The 16,540-nt window shown below is 36.3% G+C and overlaps 2 protein-coding genes across 2 annotated transcripts in view; one reads left to right on the top strand and one right to left on the bottom strand.

Annotated features, from left to right (window-relative positions):
* Positions 1–4,180: 4,180 nt before the first annotated feature.
* Positions 4,181–9,320, top strand: LOC136834077 (sialate:O-sulfotransferase 2-like). The gene is made up of 7 exons (XM_067096334.1): positions 4,181–4,251; positions 5,096–5,189; positions 5,872–6,008; positions 6,675–6,789; positions 7,413–7,504; positions 8,028–8,181; positions 9,087–9,320. The coding sequence occupies exons 2-7, from the start codon at positions 5,101–5,103 to the stop codon at positions 9,289–9,291; spliced, it is 792 nt and encodes a 263-aa protein (XP_066952435.1). The 5' UTR covers positions 4,181–4,251; positions 5,096–5,100; the 3' UTR covers positions 9,292–9,320.
* A 1,416-nt stretch (positions 9,321–10,736) lies between these two features.
* LOC136834253 (probable G-protein coupled receptor B0563.6) overlaps positions 10,737–16,540 on the bottom strand; it is a 10,472-nt gene continuing 4,668 nt past the window's right edge. Inside the window, exons 2-3 of the mRNA XM_067096598.1 lie at positions 11,558–12,491; positions 10,737–11,259 (exon numbers count right to left, since the gene is read on the bottom strand). Coding sequence (XP_066952699.1) covers positions 11,032–11,259; positions 11,558–12,491 — 1,162 coding nt within the window. The 3' untranslated portion in view covers positions 10,737–11,031. The remainder of the gene's footprint in view (positions 11,260–11,557; positions 12,492–16,540) is intronic.

Here is a 16,540-nt window from a genome sequence, read left to right as displayed (position 1 = left end):
ATGATGACACGGCTATTAAGGCAATATACAGTATTTATCAAGATCACATACCATATGACTGATAACCATGTCAGCACTATTTTGGGTGAAATTATATTTCTGTCGACTGGCAGTGACACACTTTAAGTCACCAGACATCGATCCCATGGGTGGGTCCGTTTCCTGGAACCTACGCAGCAAGTTGGGTATCTCTTAGTTAGTCGACTGTGGACTTCTGCAGTCAAGGTTGAGAAAGGTGTGTGGCTAGCAACCTCATCCAATGAAGAGTGCTAAGAACTGGAAGGTAAACATCCTCTGAAACCATGCACATTAGGGGAAAGGGCGTTTTCAGTATGTATAATTATATGTGAGTGTGTGTAGCAGCTAGAAGACACACACACACACACACATATATATATATATATATATATATATATATATATATATATATATATATGTGTGTGTGTGTGTGTGTGTGTGTGTGTGTGTGTGTGTGTGTGTTGCCATGGTTTATACCTTTTTCGCTCAGTCGTATCTAAGGTCCACACTTCTCTTTTATGTAAGAAAGTTCTTGGATTCCAACACAGGCTTTGCTGAGCTCTCCTTGTCGCCTTCAAATGTTTTGCAAAGCTCCTGTTACTTTCATTGCTCCATGTACTTTCCAGCCCTGTTGTCAAAACACTTAGGCTATTACTGATCACCTATATAGATAATTCCTTCCATTCTTTCCCTATTCACATCTACAGTATTTGGTCATTCATATTTTCCATCTGGGAAGTAGAGGCCAATTTTGTAAAGACCGCTGAATAGGTACTTATGAAGCTTTCATTATTCACCTTTGTCATATTTTGCTGGCGTCATACAGAGCCTAGCTGAGTCAGTACCTGTATTTTAAAATTAAAACCCTTTCCGTTTACAAACGTATTCGTGTGAGTGTTATTATCCTCATTCACCTCGTGACGTAGCCACGCAGGTGTAGCTCCGTCCACTTGCGCACAGCCCACCGGCGCGTGAACAGACATCTCTTAGACCATTGGTCAGTACCAGTACGCGATTAACGAGGCTTAAACTAATCTGGAATCTGCCACGGTGCGCCTCCACGATTTGGTTTCTCTTTCGTTGATTTAGAATAAAAGGAATCCTTTGATTCATCTCACATTTTGATAAATCCACGAGGTAAGTAGGGTGGAAAAATTAATTTGCACCTGTAAATTCCTGATGCCTAAATCTACAGGCAATTTTACTCACATATCACCTTTATGTGCTATGGATAGGGTGACCAGACGTCCCCCGACAGTCCCCCAATTCGAATCTCTGTCCCCCTAAAAATCACTACCTTCGGGGGACGCACTAATGTCCCCCTTTACGAAATGTGCCCGTCTTCTGTCCCCCATTGCGTACACAAATAGTAATAAATTGCTGATTGCTCCAAGATAAGAGTTAAGATATTTTTTCTTGAAACCTCTAAGGCTCTTGCTGCAGCATAGCTACAGTAGGTCTTAGAATTTATGAATTAATGCTCATACTTCTCTTGCACTCGTCCATGTACGGCTAAGTCCAACTGCTACGTGTTGGTAGTCGATTAATAATCATAGCACTCCAAAGAGGACGACATCGTGGCATCCAGAAGGAAGTGCACTTTCAATAAAAAATTATAAAGTGAATATCCTTTCACAAAAAAGCAAAAAGTGGAAGTGATGTCAAGCGTTTAAAGTGCACGTCGTACTTTGCGATGACAAACGGTGGAAAATATGATATTGAACGTCATTTAAAGACTAGAAGGCGCAAGCGTGCTGATGCCTCCTCCTCTTCAAGGCAAGCCAATGACCACATTCCTACAGAAGGAAGGATTTGGAGAACAAGAAAAGAATTTGGCAGCAGCAGAAGGAACTTGGGCTTATTATGCAGTGCGACACAATTTTTCATTCCGTTCTGTAGATTGCACTTCCAGGCTTATTAAAAAGTGTTTTGACAATTCGTTTGCATGCGCTCGCACCAAAACGGAGGCAATTTTGAACAATGTTTTCCTGCCTGACGCCTTAGAATCCTTAAAAGAGGATTTGTCTCAGGAAAATTGTGTGACTATATTGTGACTGCTCTAATCACGCTAATATTAAATTGTGTCCTTACTGGTTGATACTTTTGCCCTGCCATGGTGTCAAGGTTGAAATTTTGGAAGTTAAAATCTAGGTGGAGAAACGAGTGAAAGGCTTTCAGACTATGTACAAGAAACTCTCAGCTCTAATGAATTGTCTTCAATTGTTGGCATTGTGAGCTGACAACACAAATTGCAAACTTTGGTGGACCATCATGGTTTCAAAATAATGTTTTTACCGGGTGCAACAAAATCTAGAAGAATATTAATTGGTGTTTAATGCGCCGCTCATATATATAATGAATAGCTGTATGAAAGCTGCATCGGGAGCATATATTTTACTATTGAAAAGTAACACTCGCTCTGAATAAATGCTGTCTGAATCATACTCTTTCTTTTATTCAGATGTTTGCATGTATATGTAATATATAATTTTTGAAGAATAAATCTCATATGCCAGAATGAAAAGACCGAGCAGCTCTCTCTTCTCTCTCTCTCTCTCTCTCTCTCTCTCTCTCTATATATATATATATATATATATATATATATATATATATATATATATATATATATATATGACTTTTTTTATCACATCTCCGTGATTCATATTCAATCAGTAAGCTACAAACGTCCTTTAATATCCTATTCGCTCTACCGGAAATAATGTATTTTTTCATATATGTTACCGAAGGAGAATTTTTAGTTGATAATAAGTTCGTCGTCTCGTGGGCTGAACCAGCGAAGACAAGAGCTCAGGACTACAGTGGACGCATTTTAAACCACGCGGCCAGCAAGGAGGTAATATATATATATATATATATATATATATATATATATATATATATATATATATATATATATATATATACATATATATATATATATATATATATATATTATAGTTATTACGTTACATGCTGCATATACATACTTGTTAATTTATATGGGTGTCCCCCTTTCACAGCTCAGATAAATGGTCACCCTAGCTATGGAGGTTTGTCTACCAAGTATATGGCTTGTGTAACTTGCTCAGTTTGAATAATAATAATTAAAAAACACTCACAGTAGCATGAGTCTTGAAATGGAGAAACAATTCCACAGTTATGTTTATGAAAAGAAGAACCGATCAGATTCCCGAAAGCTATCTGAACATATTATCTTTAAACATATGTACATATAACTGTGGATTTGTTTTCTCCAATAATAATAATAATAATGATAATGAACTTCTATATTACTGTGAGCAGTAAATCCGAACGGAAAATGTCAGTTAAGTGGTCTTTACGGCTTAATATAAAAAAAAATTGACGAACCGTGAGTTTAACCTGTAAATAATGACAACAAAACCAGCAGTGATAATAATAATAAACAAAATTGGTCAGTATCGGTCAGGAATCGAACCTGGCTCTTCTCGGAGGTAAGACGAGTGTCTTAACCACTGAACTATTATGACTATTTTCATAAGCAGTAGTGGTAACAGTTGTAGTGCTTGCAGTAGTTTTAATATTTAGATAAAAGGAAAATAGAAATTTAAAACATAATAAGCGTGAAGAAAGAAATGCTATAAACTCTCTCCGCTCTTTTGTGCTCCCTGGTTTATATTCTTCCTTTCTTTAAGTGGCTGGCCTGCTTCTTGTTTTGGTATTAAACCCCACTCTACTTTATTCAAGACTTTTTTTTCACTTCATATCATTGAATGTCACTTACCGGCTGCTCTGTGAGCAAGAGCCCGTGCTGGCATCCAACACAATCATAAACAACATTCTCTCTCTCTCTCTCTCTCTCTCTCTCTCTCATTGTCAAATCCGTGGCAAGGAGAACTCACAGTTCTCAATGTGTTTATTAGTGATTATGCCAAAGTTGTTTCAATCAAACAAAATGGATAAGTAAATTCCACCTTTCTCTTCCAGATATGGGTCATTCACAAATATCAGTAAGAGGACTTTTATGCTTATGTGTTATTTTGTCACTCCTGTCTTTGATGGTGTAAGTGCATACATTAACCTGTTGTTACAATAAGAAAAAGAATATTGTCATACTCTTGATATTTGAAGTAATGTGACAAATGCAAAACTCTTTTAGAACTCTTTCCTCTTTTAGAACTCTTTGCAGGTTCCTTTCGAGTAATCATCTTCCCGACGCCTTGGAGAAGACATTCCGTTCGTCCGTCAGTAAACGTAAGTTTATGCCTATCAAACGTTTTTACCTTCAATTCGGTTCCAGACACACACACACACACACACACACTGAACGCAACTTCACAGCGCCATTTTCCAGATAAAACACTTTCCTCGTTGCTCTAAACAAAATCAGTCGGACACTTCACAACTTGAAGCACTTTGTTCAGTAATTTACGAGGCTAAAGTTGCAGAAAAAAAAAAGTTTTCGTGGATAGAGAGACTATAGCCATCTACTTCTTGCAATTCCCCTGCCACAAAGGGTCGTATTGCACGAAGGCCCCGCAGTGTTCTTGCCATTTGATAGACCCTCTAGAATCTAGACGATATTCGGTATTTGCAAAGTGGCTCCAGTAACGTTGCTTTTCACTTTTTTTTTTTTTTTTGCTGTCTAACTTCTTATGAGAGCCAAGATATGGAGCCAATCTTTGTCTTAAACCAATAATAATAATAATAATACTAATGAATCAAAGTTCAAAATCTTTCAGCATCATCACCATCCTGAAAATGGATCCAGTCTACTAATAAGGCTACCTTTCATTAATGTTACTGGCGTGTATGTATGTATGTATATTTGTTTGTTTGTTATTTTGTTAATTTCGTTCCCTTCAGATTTAATAAAAAAATTCAAAAATACAACTGCTTAGTAATACAGTTTTTTTTAGGATCAACGAACCTGTAAGTAAGTATGTATGTATGTATGTATGTGTAATTTTGTTAATCTTGTTCAGTTCATACACAAAAATTGAAAAATGCAATCACTAAGTAATGCAGTTTTTTATTAGGCTAAACGAACCTATCAATAAATTTAACACAGCGTGAGAAACTAAACTTTCTGTTTCAGCCAAAATGGAGGACGTAATAGATATGAATAGTTCTTCGTTCAGGATATGGGGAAAAGATAATCAGACGAGTCCTTGCTACAAGTATGAGACAAGGTAATGTCTAATGACGTCATCGTAATATTGATAAAGCTGACGGAGTTGCCTGATTGGATATGATCTTCAGTCACGTATTTAATAATTGATTCCAGCAGTACAAGACATGCAGAATCTCTCTCTCTCTCTCTCTCTCTCTCTCTCTCTCTCTCTCACTTCATCTATATATATATATATATATATATATATATATATATATATATATATATATATATATATATATATATATATATACGGATACTTGATAATGTGGACTGTTTGTCCAAGAAAGCTTGTAACTTTTTGAATAAAAACTCATTAGATACCAGCCAGTTTGAATGAGGTCCTTTTAGTAATTCTACTAATGCAGAACAATTGTGTATGTGATAAAGTTAATATATAATGTATGAAAATATATATATATAATATATATAATGTATATATATATATATATATATATATATATATATATATATATATATATATATATATGTACTATACATATATATGTATAGTATGTATGTATTATATACATTCACATTTACATACATACATGCATAAATATAGACAGAGATGTGTAGATAGAGATATATGAAGATCATTCCAAATGCAACTTCACTGTAAAGAAGTCCCCTCTTTCGGACTCTTTCAAAGCAATCTAAAATAACCCCAACTTTCTTCTTCTTTTTCTTCCCTCTTCCAGATTTGCCAAAGGTCTGAGACCCATTTGGCTCCTATCCTACCCTGGTTCTGGGAACACCTGGTTGAGGTACCTCCTCGAGGGAGCGACGGGGATCTTCACTGGCTCAATTTACGACGATAAAATCCTCTACGAAGGAGGTAGGTTTGTGACCTGCAATGGGCAGAGGAGTCTGATTTTTTAAGTGCAATAGACTCAGCATTGTCAACAGCAACGATAAGCTAGTATCCTAATACCCTTTTCCAGCCCAGATTCGACGAAAACAAGAAAAAGGGAAAGGAAAGAAGCAAGGAAGGTGGGGCTTAGCCACCGAGGAGGGTGTGAAAGAGGAAGGATGGTGACAAGAGCCAGGAAAAATAGAGGCAAAAATAGATTTCCGAAGTATATATACATATATATATATATAATGTGTGTATATACATTACATATACGTATCTACATATAATATATACGCATATACACACATGTATATGTGTATATGTGTATAATATATATATATATATATATATATATATATATATATATATATATAATATATATATATATATATATATATATATATGTATATATATTTATATTTATATATATATATATATATATATATATATATATATATATATTTTATATATACATATATATATATATATATATATATATATAATCAGAAAGGGAAATGTCCTTTGATATTCATGGGGTCTATGATAGGTGGTGGGTCGTGGGACCCTTTAAACAGTGTTAGAGAGAACATTGAGCTTGCAGAGAAAGAGAGAGAGAGAGTAAATAACTCTTGACAAACATTTTTTCAGGATATCTTGGAGAGTTAGAGGACGATAAATCCGGCAGGACGCTTACCCAGAAGACCCACGAGACCGTGTCTGACTTTGACATCCCCACAATAATCCTGATACGAAATCCAAAGAGGTGAGACATTACCCTGTTCCATTGATAATTGTTGAATACTCTTTCTTCCACAGACCTTGATGATAATGACAGAAGCAATGAACCGTCAAAATTAGTTTTGCTTTCTTCCATAGATCTTGATGATAACAACTGGAGCAATGATTCATCAAAATTAGCTTTGCTTAGAGTTCATGATGATACCTATCAGTGATTGTTTGTTTTGGTTTTATTAAGTGCCTTTGTGTTCATTACGAGGTTAGATATATCATGGTTTCTCCCCTTTTCCTTCTGATAAAGTTGACATAGGGCTAATACTCCGCCTATGGTATGCCTTACATGGCACACTGTAAAAACTCATAGAGGTTTTTTGCAGAGACCACTCGACCACCAGCTCTATTCTCATCTTGGTCTTGAAACACGACTTAATGTCATCGTTAAAATATTTCAGACTTTCCAGGTAGGATTCAACAGACTTTCCAGCTAGGATTCAACAGACTTTCCATTTAGGACTGAATAGACTTTCCAGTCAGGACTGAACAAATTTTCCAGTTAGGATTCAACAAACTTTCCAGTTAGGATTCAACAGACTTTCCAGTTAGGATTCAACAGACTTTAAGGCTAGGATTGAAATTTCTCTTTTGCAGCTCCTTAAAGGCCAACTGGAATTTCAAGAAGGGGAAGAAGACTGCGAATCCACACCTGGCCCAGATGTCTCTAGGGTACTTCCAGGGGCCAGGTATGTTTAAGCGACTGGAAAAATGGGTGGCTTTTGGAAAGTGTGAAATATTTTTCCGAGTTGAGTAAGGATATTTTCTTTCCAGTTTCACCATAGCCACAAAGATCGCTTAAATTTTTCGGCTCTGTTCGTTGGATTAGATCCACAGGTTCATACCAGGTTTAATATATATATATATATATATATATATATATATATATATATATATATATATATAAATATATATATATATATATATATATATATATAAATAAACATATATATATATATATATATATATATATATATATATATAGATAGATAGATAGATATAGATAGATAGATAGATAGATAGATAGATTGGGCCTATGGCCTTCACCCTATTAGAAGAGACAACAAATTTAAGAGGTCATTGTTGCTATGATGATACTGGAAAGGAAACGTCAATAAATGCCTTTTTAAAGTAGTAGTGTAACTGTACTGATAAAGTGAGTAAAAATACTAATGAGCATCTAACCAGTACCTGAATTTTTACCCGTTTCAGCATTCCGTGACTTTGTCGCTGAAAACATTAGAGTGTGGGAAACTCTATTGGTTAATCACCTGCTCTTGACCAAAGCTCCGACGCACATCGTGTACTACGAAAATCTCAAACAGAATCCATTGTCTGAGATTAGACGCTTACTGGAATTTCTAGGGTAAGGAAGTTTCTGCTCACTGCACCAAATGAATACCAAAGCTCCACAGAGAGAGAGAGAGAGCGAGAGAGAGAGAGAGAGAGAGAGAGAGAGAGAGAGAGAGAGAGAGAGAGAGAGAGAGCTCTGGGGCTGGGGAATTTCATGGAGAAGCACTGTGGGATATGAAATTTGTCAATAGCTTTTCTGTACAGTGAAATTTACGTTAAATTTTAATTTTGGGTTTTCATCTCAATCATTTTTGTTGTTGTAGTTGTACTCTCCAGTATGTCAGGGTGCAGTTTCAATGTGAATCTGTTGTAGCCCTGAAGCAGATCATTTTATAGTTGAAACAGATTTTGTTTGACCTTTCCGGACTTTAGCCTTGTGACTGGAGATATTGAAGTGTTGCCAGCGAATTGTGAAAAATAAAGGCCATATATATATATATATATATATATATATATATATATATATATATATATATATATATTATATATACAAATATATATATATATATAGTATATATGCATATATATATATATTAATATATATATATATATGTTGTGCGTGTGAACATTTTTATAAATAGGCTCGTGTGGTTTCTAACTAGTCCAGTTATATTGCAATTACTTTATTCCACGATTGTGGAAAGTAAAAATCTATTTACCTGTTGAATACACAATTTATGAACGACTGATCATATATGTATAATATAGATTCATACATACAAATAAATAAATATACATACTGTATACATGTGTGTATATATATGTTCAAATACATATATATATTCGTGTATGTGTGTGTGTGTGTGCGCGCGCGAGCGAGTGTACCATCGAAGTAAAGTGAAAATCAAAATAGAAAGGGGAAACTAAAATCAAGAACTTAACATACAACGACCTGAAATGGTGCCTATTCCCTGACAGCCTTCCCGTCAGCGAAGAACGAATGGCGTGCCTTCAGTCCCACACCACGGGATCCTTCAAACGCAAAGGGAGGGAGATGAAGGATCCCTTCGCCGATCGCGAGGACAGGTCCTTCGCTGTCGCCGTGTCGTCAGTCCGTCGGCTCATCAAAGACTTTGGATATCCTGAACCTCCGCTTTATGATGACGTCGACGAGTTGTTATAAACGTTGCTATCAGTAGATATTGTTCAGTTTAGAATATCCTCATTCGTATATGTGTGTATGCATATATATATATATATATATATATATATATATATATATATATATATATATATATATATATATGTGTGTGTGTATATATAATAATATAAACATAATATATATGAATAAATATGTATAAACATAAATATAGATATAGATCTATATATACCATATAGATATAGATATATATATATATGTATATATATATATATATACACGAGTATGTATGTATATACATATATATACATATATACATACACACACACAAGCATAAGTTATTGACATTATAGAAACACACACAGTCATTTATATTTATATATATTATAAATATATATATATATATATATATATATATATATATATATATATATATATATATATATGCATATGCATATGTATGTGTGTATGTGTGTGTGTGCACCATCAAAGAAAGTCTGAATCCATTGACGAATCTTCGTTGAGAAACTCGTTTCAGTGCATCTAACTAAATATCAGAAATACTACATTGCACTTTGAATACTCTAATCTTTCACGTCATTTTTATATTCTTCTGTGAAAGAATTCAGTGATGAATCCTCAGAGTCATTTGTATTTAAGTATATTCTATGAAGACAATGAATACTATTACATTTGGAGATTTTTTGTCAACTCTTCTATCATAACATTTATACCTAACGTCAGGGATCAAACCTTCGCTTCTCACCAAGGAAGTCCTGACTTCTTTACCAACGTTAGGTAGAAGTTGATTTCATCATTTCTCAAGGGCAGTTTTTCCTAATAACAGAATATCCCCGAATAAATATTTGGGATTAAATTAGAACTGGTTTTGCCCAAGCAGCTCAAATCAATGCACAGATTCTCAAACACGTTTCTATGAGGTTTTGGTCGCATGGTAGCATTTAGCTCACTGAAACTAGCAAATATTGCGTAACGAAGTAATAATATATTTACAAGTAGCGGATCAAACTTGATTTATCCCTTATTTGCCCATAATGTCAATATTGATGCTAACACAAATTGGTAGTGCTGGTGCTAAATAAATTTGTGTTATTAACATGCATGTTAGTGGTATAAGTAACATTCTTATGATATTTTTTGAAGAACTACAATTAAAAAGAGGATATTGTTCTTAAAACATTTTTAAATATGCTATCTTAATCATTGGCTCTTTTCTTCACATATTCACCATCTGTCCTCGTATAAAATTGTTCAGTGCGTAAACAAAAAAGGAGTGTTAAAACTAAGTTATATGATTAGGAAAACAGAAGCAACAGGAGAAATCTAAAGCATAAGGAAGGAAGCTATAAGTAACGCTTGTGACTTCAGGATTGCTGGTGTCCATAGCAAATGAGAGACGCGGTAGCTGTCGGGTATTTCAAAGACGCTATGGAGGAAGACGAACTCACTCATTTTTCCATATTTTATTTCGACATTTTATTGAGTGTAAATTGTCTGTTTTTCTTAAATACTAAAATGTATAGGCAGTGGAGTTAAGTGTTACATAACTTAAAAATAATCTATAACTGTATTTACACATCTTTAACTCTGTCATGAGAGTTTCGGCACTGATTCTGGTCTCAAACCCAGACGAAACATGTGTTCTTGAACGTTGTGCGAACGCCCCTGCCCTGCAAGAACCTTGCAACACACGTTAGGAGTCATATGCAAGAACTAAGGACCACAAACCAAAAGCGTAAACATTCACAAATCTTCAGTGGAGGAACATCTATTCGGTGCTACCCTTGATTCCTCATTGCACGAGGCGGAATGATTGTCTTTGACAAAGGGCGCCACACAGCACAGCTTGCTTTGCAAGAGCGCCAGGGCATCGAAGAGCACTCTCTTCATCTCTCTCACGAAGAAGAAGTACAAGACGAAGTTGAGCGAGAATCCAAGCATCTCTAAGCAATTTGCAACGGCGCGGAAGACCTGTAGGGAAGAAGAAGAAGCGAGTTATGAAATGAAATTTGTATTTCGACGGAAATGCATAACGAGGAAGAGAAAGTGTATTGGATTGTTATACAGGGCTATAACAATTGGTAAACAAGCTATACTATTCTCTCTCTCTCTCTCTCTCTCTCTCTCTCTCTCTCTCTCTCTCTCTGTTTTCCACAACATATCCAAACAATGACAAGGAATCAGCATGTGAAGAAATATCAGACAGATTTTAAAAGTTATAGATTAAATGACTACCTTACAGACAATGAAGCTGTACTGTGGTACTCACCTCATGCTCGAAAGTCCCAAAGTCCGACCCAGCCGTATCTTTGAGAGCAAGAACAGCCGCTGGCAAGTTCGTCAGCAAGAAGCAGCACACAACAGCCACGAGCAGATGGACCAGCCGCCTCTCCCTCTGGGCTCTCCCGCCGTCATCTTGTTTCGCCTCCTCTTTGGGGAACCTCTTGGCCCGCACCATACCCTCTTTCTGCGCCACGATCCTCCTGAAGGTGACGATGATGCACAAGTTCAAGACGGCCAGTATGATGCTGGGGACCATCCTGTGACACAGCTCGACGATGATTTCCCACACGTGCCAAGCTAGCGACCCCGTCACGGCCTCGACGCCTTGGTAGGTCCAGCCCTGCCCTGTCTCACTGCAGACCACTCTCTGGTAGAAGCAGTGGGGCATGTAGATGAAGAACGGGACGACTAAAGACAGAGTTATTCTCACGACTGCCAGTCTGGGCGCATTGACGTTCCTGTAACGTCTGGGAAAGCAGACGGCTACGAACCGGTCGACTGACAGCCCCACCACTATATACACGCTGGCGCTGGTCAGGGCGTTCATGAGAGGGATCTCCAAGTGGGCGTAGTAGAACGCCCAACCGTAAGGGAGAACCCTTCGGTCGACGTGGATGAGAGCTGGCACGAGAGAGCTGGAAGCGAGGAGGTCAGTCACAGCCAACCACATGAGGTACTTATAGGTCGTCTCCATGTCGGTCCTCTTATGTTGCCTCTGCTTCTTGCGGACTTTCCAGAGCATGAAGATGTTGAGGAGGTTGGTCGAGACTGCCAGAGCGATCAGGACTGGAATGACGTGCTGGTAGACGATGGTGTTGAGCAACGCCACTTGCTCTTCGGATGCCTCTTCGACGGCCTCCATCTCGTCAGATCCGTTCGTCCTTCCAGCATAGGTCTCCACTGGTTCTGGAAAGCACGCCCTGGAAGACGATAAAGAATATGTCGTCATTCTCTTCCAGATGCACTATTGGATCAAGCTATATTGAATAAATTACATCAGACTTAATATGATTATGAAATGTAGGGTGCTAAACTTATTAATTTCTTTATAAAACCAGATCGACAGGATTATTTACACATTTTGTAATGGGTAAATCAGAAAGCATTGTAGGGCACTGGTAAACAACACTGAAAAAAAGAGGAGATAAAATTTCTCGACAAGCAACAATGAGAGATAAATGACTGAAAATTGAAAAAAAAAAGGTCATTTGAACTGATGGAAAGAAGGAATAAAATTTTGATTCTCATCTTTAAATAGAAATGAGGAATTTTCTTGGAAATTATGAAGTAAGAAGAAAGGTGGCTTAAGATTATTTCCTTAAATCAATAATCGTGGGAATTATAGGAAGGCAATATTTTTGAATGCTGGAAATGAAAGGACAAAAAGAGTATTAACTTGAGAAAACGCAACAAGAAAGAATTTTCTTGCGCTGATACCTAGAAAAAAACGAAAAAAATAAAAACATGAATAATCAAACTGACCTCAGCTGAGGAAATAACTGAATGTGATAAAAGAGAAATACCCAGAAGCCATAAAGACCCTAATAATTATCGGTCTTAGACTAATATAATTAATCGTCATAGACAACGAGATTATTAAATCTGATAACAGTGGAAACACTAAATACTGAGCTTAAGACCAATAGCACTGTAGATTAAAAAAAATATGTAATAACAGAATTAAGTCATGAAATTAAATATTAAGGAATAATGGAACAGATGTTAAAATTACATTGGTGTTCTCATGAATCTGGTGACGTGAATGAGGTCCTATAAGCTTGCCCTTGTAAATAGAACCCTAAATATGTAAACATCAAACATAAAACCATGTTTGGTCCGCTAAGACAAATAACTGGACGAATAAACGGCGTGTTTGTTTGTGAGTTTAGAAAATGGACAACCATAAACAGCATAGGACCTTATACGAAGATCACTGTTCAGAAAATAATGTTTATCTTGTACAGTGTACAGATCATCGTTGCACTTTCGCGAGCGCTGTGACGTCAAATCAACACAGTGTTGGTAAGGCAAGGCAGTGAAATAAGTTAACAACGTTCAGATATGGCTTCGAATAGACGGGACAAAATACTAAATAAAACAAGACATTGGTAAAGAAAAAATAAAATGAAACGTAGTAAAGGATTACAAGGATATTCTGGTACTGAAGGTAATTAAAAAAAACGTATATTAATAAATAATAAAACATAAAACGTAGATAGTGAAAAGAACATTATCCTAGTAAGAGAGAGTTATGTTTATGTATTTTTCACTCAGGTTTGTTGCATAATTCTTTACTCTTTTTACAAAACACGATGTTTCAATAGTTTATGTAACTGTCAATCCATCGATTAACAAATTTTTTACAGGCCTGGAGTACTGACGGCAAAATTTTATAAATGAAGAAGGAAGGGTATTCCATGAAAAACTTCTAAGAAAAATGTTATGCATTACAGAATGCATTACAGATGTCTGTAATAATAGCTTGGAAATTTGTTACCTAATCCTAGAGATTGGGTATTAATCAGCTATTGATTATCTTGCCAGCAGCTTAAAAAGAATGCTTCGAAAACTATGGTTCCAGTCATTCCATGAGCAGGATTCTGACCCAAACCAAGAAATAGAAGTCCAAATTAAGAGCAAAATTTTTAAAATAATTTAAATAATTCAGGGAACATCGGTTTACCTCCTATAGGCCTAAGGTGAAAGATCGGCAAAGAAATTAAATTTTCCTTCATTGTGATCAAGATATTGTTTTGTTTATCAAGCACAAGAAGAGCTGAATGATTCACTGTATGCAATCCAGGTATGGTTTTTCCCAAGCATAGGAAGAGGTGAATGAATGCTCACAGTCCACTCCCTCGTATACGCTATCGACCAAAATACGTCAGGCATTACTTGAGCTCCTTAATGAAATTGACTGTTCACTCGCTCGTCTCTCAAGACAAACTTACAGACACTGAAAGCGGTTATTTAAATCCCGCTACCAGGACATGAGAGGACTCTCATAGTCCACCTCACTGTCAATAAACACGAAGAGATCTCTCTCTCTCTCTCTCTCTCTCTCTCTCTCTCTCTCTCTCTCTCTCTCTCTCTCTCTCTCTCAGCATATTAGACTGATGCATATTAGGGGAAAATGAAAAAAAATAAACGTAAGACAAGGGTTACGATGAAGTCATTCCCCAGAGTATATATCATGTTCTACTTGATCACTCTATCTCTACCTCTACCTCTTATGTACTTTATCAAGTGCTTTTTTATGTAGAGAAATTGATTCTTTATTTCAGATGTATCCACAACCTTACAACCCCCTCCGTCTGATTTTCATTATCAAGAATAAACAAACCAGGCTTTTAAAAAGTCACCACTTACTTTCTGTATAGGGAGGTACTCAGATTCCCCAGCTGATTATTTGAAGAAGCTAATGGGTAAAATATTTTAGTTGCTGTGGGAACCATTTAGGATACATGATCCACTATGTGAAGTTTCATAAAAAAAAATGTTTGTTGGTGCGCTATTCCTCAGAGATAGTTTAAATAAGGCTAAATCAGAAGTGACACGCAACTGAATTTAAATGGAATTATTGTAAGCTTGCCAATTTGCATAGTTATTTAACCAATGACGCTGAAGGACTCTCATCTCTCTCGGGAAATCTTCGTGTCTTGCTTTTGTTCGTTTATAAAGTTGATCCACGATTTTTGTGTAATCTTTGGGCTTCCATGGAAATTTTTTGGTAATCCCTTGTACTCTCGAACAAATTCGAGCCCCTCCCTCAACAAAAACCATTAACAATTGACTAGAATTGATGAGAAACGACAGAAAAGCATTTCACGATTTGTCTCAGATTTTCCGATTATTTAGCCATCTCTAGGATCTGACCACAGACGTTCTGACAGTTCGAAATATATAGATGAACTAAGTAAGCCTTCCTTTCATCCCGTTCATCAAAGATCTCACCAGCTAAAATGGTATATGAATACAGTATGCTTGTAATTCCTGCTGAAGAATATTTTCTTCATTTTTAAAATTTCATATCACATTCAAAATTCGATTCTGTATTGTGTGATTTTCTTAAGTACCGCAGTTCTCTCCGGTACTTATTCGGTGTGCCGTTGTAAAGACTACATACTCAGATAAATCACCGTAGTGTTTATGTTTGTTTTCGTTATCCCGTTGGAATTTGAGCTAAAAGTTCTTCCGTGCTCAGCATGGTAACAACCTTAAGGCAGGTAATTTTTTGGTGTTCTAGACTACCGTAATTAACACGAGATATGTTAGTGAAATTTGTGACATTCGTATATCACTGTGACATTAGAGCAGGTCAGGTTGAGCATATGGAAGCCTACTATAGGACTAGTAGCTGACCTGCTACTAGATTACCGGTGTTGTAGGGAAGCCATGGTCGAATTTTATTGTATTATTTTTTTATTTGCTTTAGGCTCAGCACGTCTGTGAATTTAACGGTGAGTCAGACTCTGTATAGGCTAGGTTATGTCTAGCCTATTTCTGGTAATGTTTCAGGAGACTCCATTCAGCCATTTCGACATGAAAAGCCATTTTGGGTTTTTCATGCAAAAATGGCCAGGAAATGATGGGCCAGTATATTAATTATTTTTCTCTTTTATTAAGCATTTACGAAGGTTATACATTGAGAAGAATTTTTTTGTTTTGATGTGTTTTACCCAAGAAAAATATAAATTATAATGTGGGAGGTGGCTGGAGTCTTCTGAAAAATAACCCTATTCCTAACCTAGGTTAGTGTCAGCTGTATGTTGATGATGGTTCAGTTTCTTCCACAACCTACAGTAGGTCTGACCCTTATTTTGAATGAAGTTTCGGATTTTCTGTAGACCCAGGCCAGCACCTAGCTGCTGAAATATATGTCTGTAGGCTAGGCAGACTAGCCTGTTAGATTGTTGTTAGACTAGGCTAGGCTATTGTGCTAATGTTGTTTTTTTTCACGTGTCTGTAT

This window comes from Macrobrachium rosenbergii, chromosome 53 (genome assembly GCF_040412425.1).
Source record: "Macrobrachium rosenbergii isolate ZJJX-2024 chromosome 53, ASM4041242v1, whole genome shotgun sequence".
Taxonomy (NCBI): domain Eukaryota; kingdom Metazoa; phylum Arthropoda; class Malacostraca; order Decapoda; family Palaemonidae; genus Macrobrachium; species Macrobrachium rosenbergii.
Note: the sequence above shows the minus strand (reverse complement) of the source record. Positions and strands in the feature narration are given on the sequence as shown.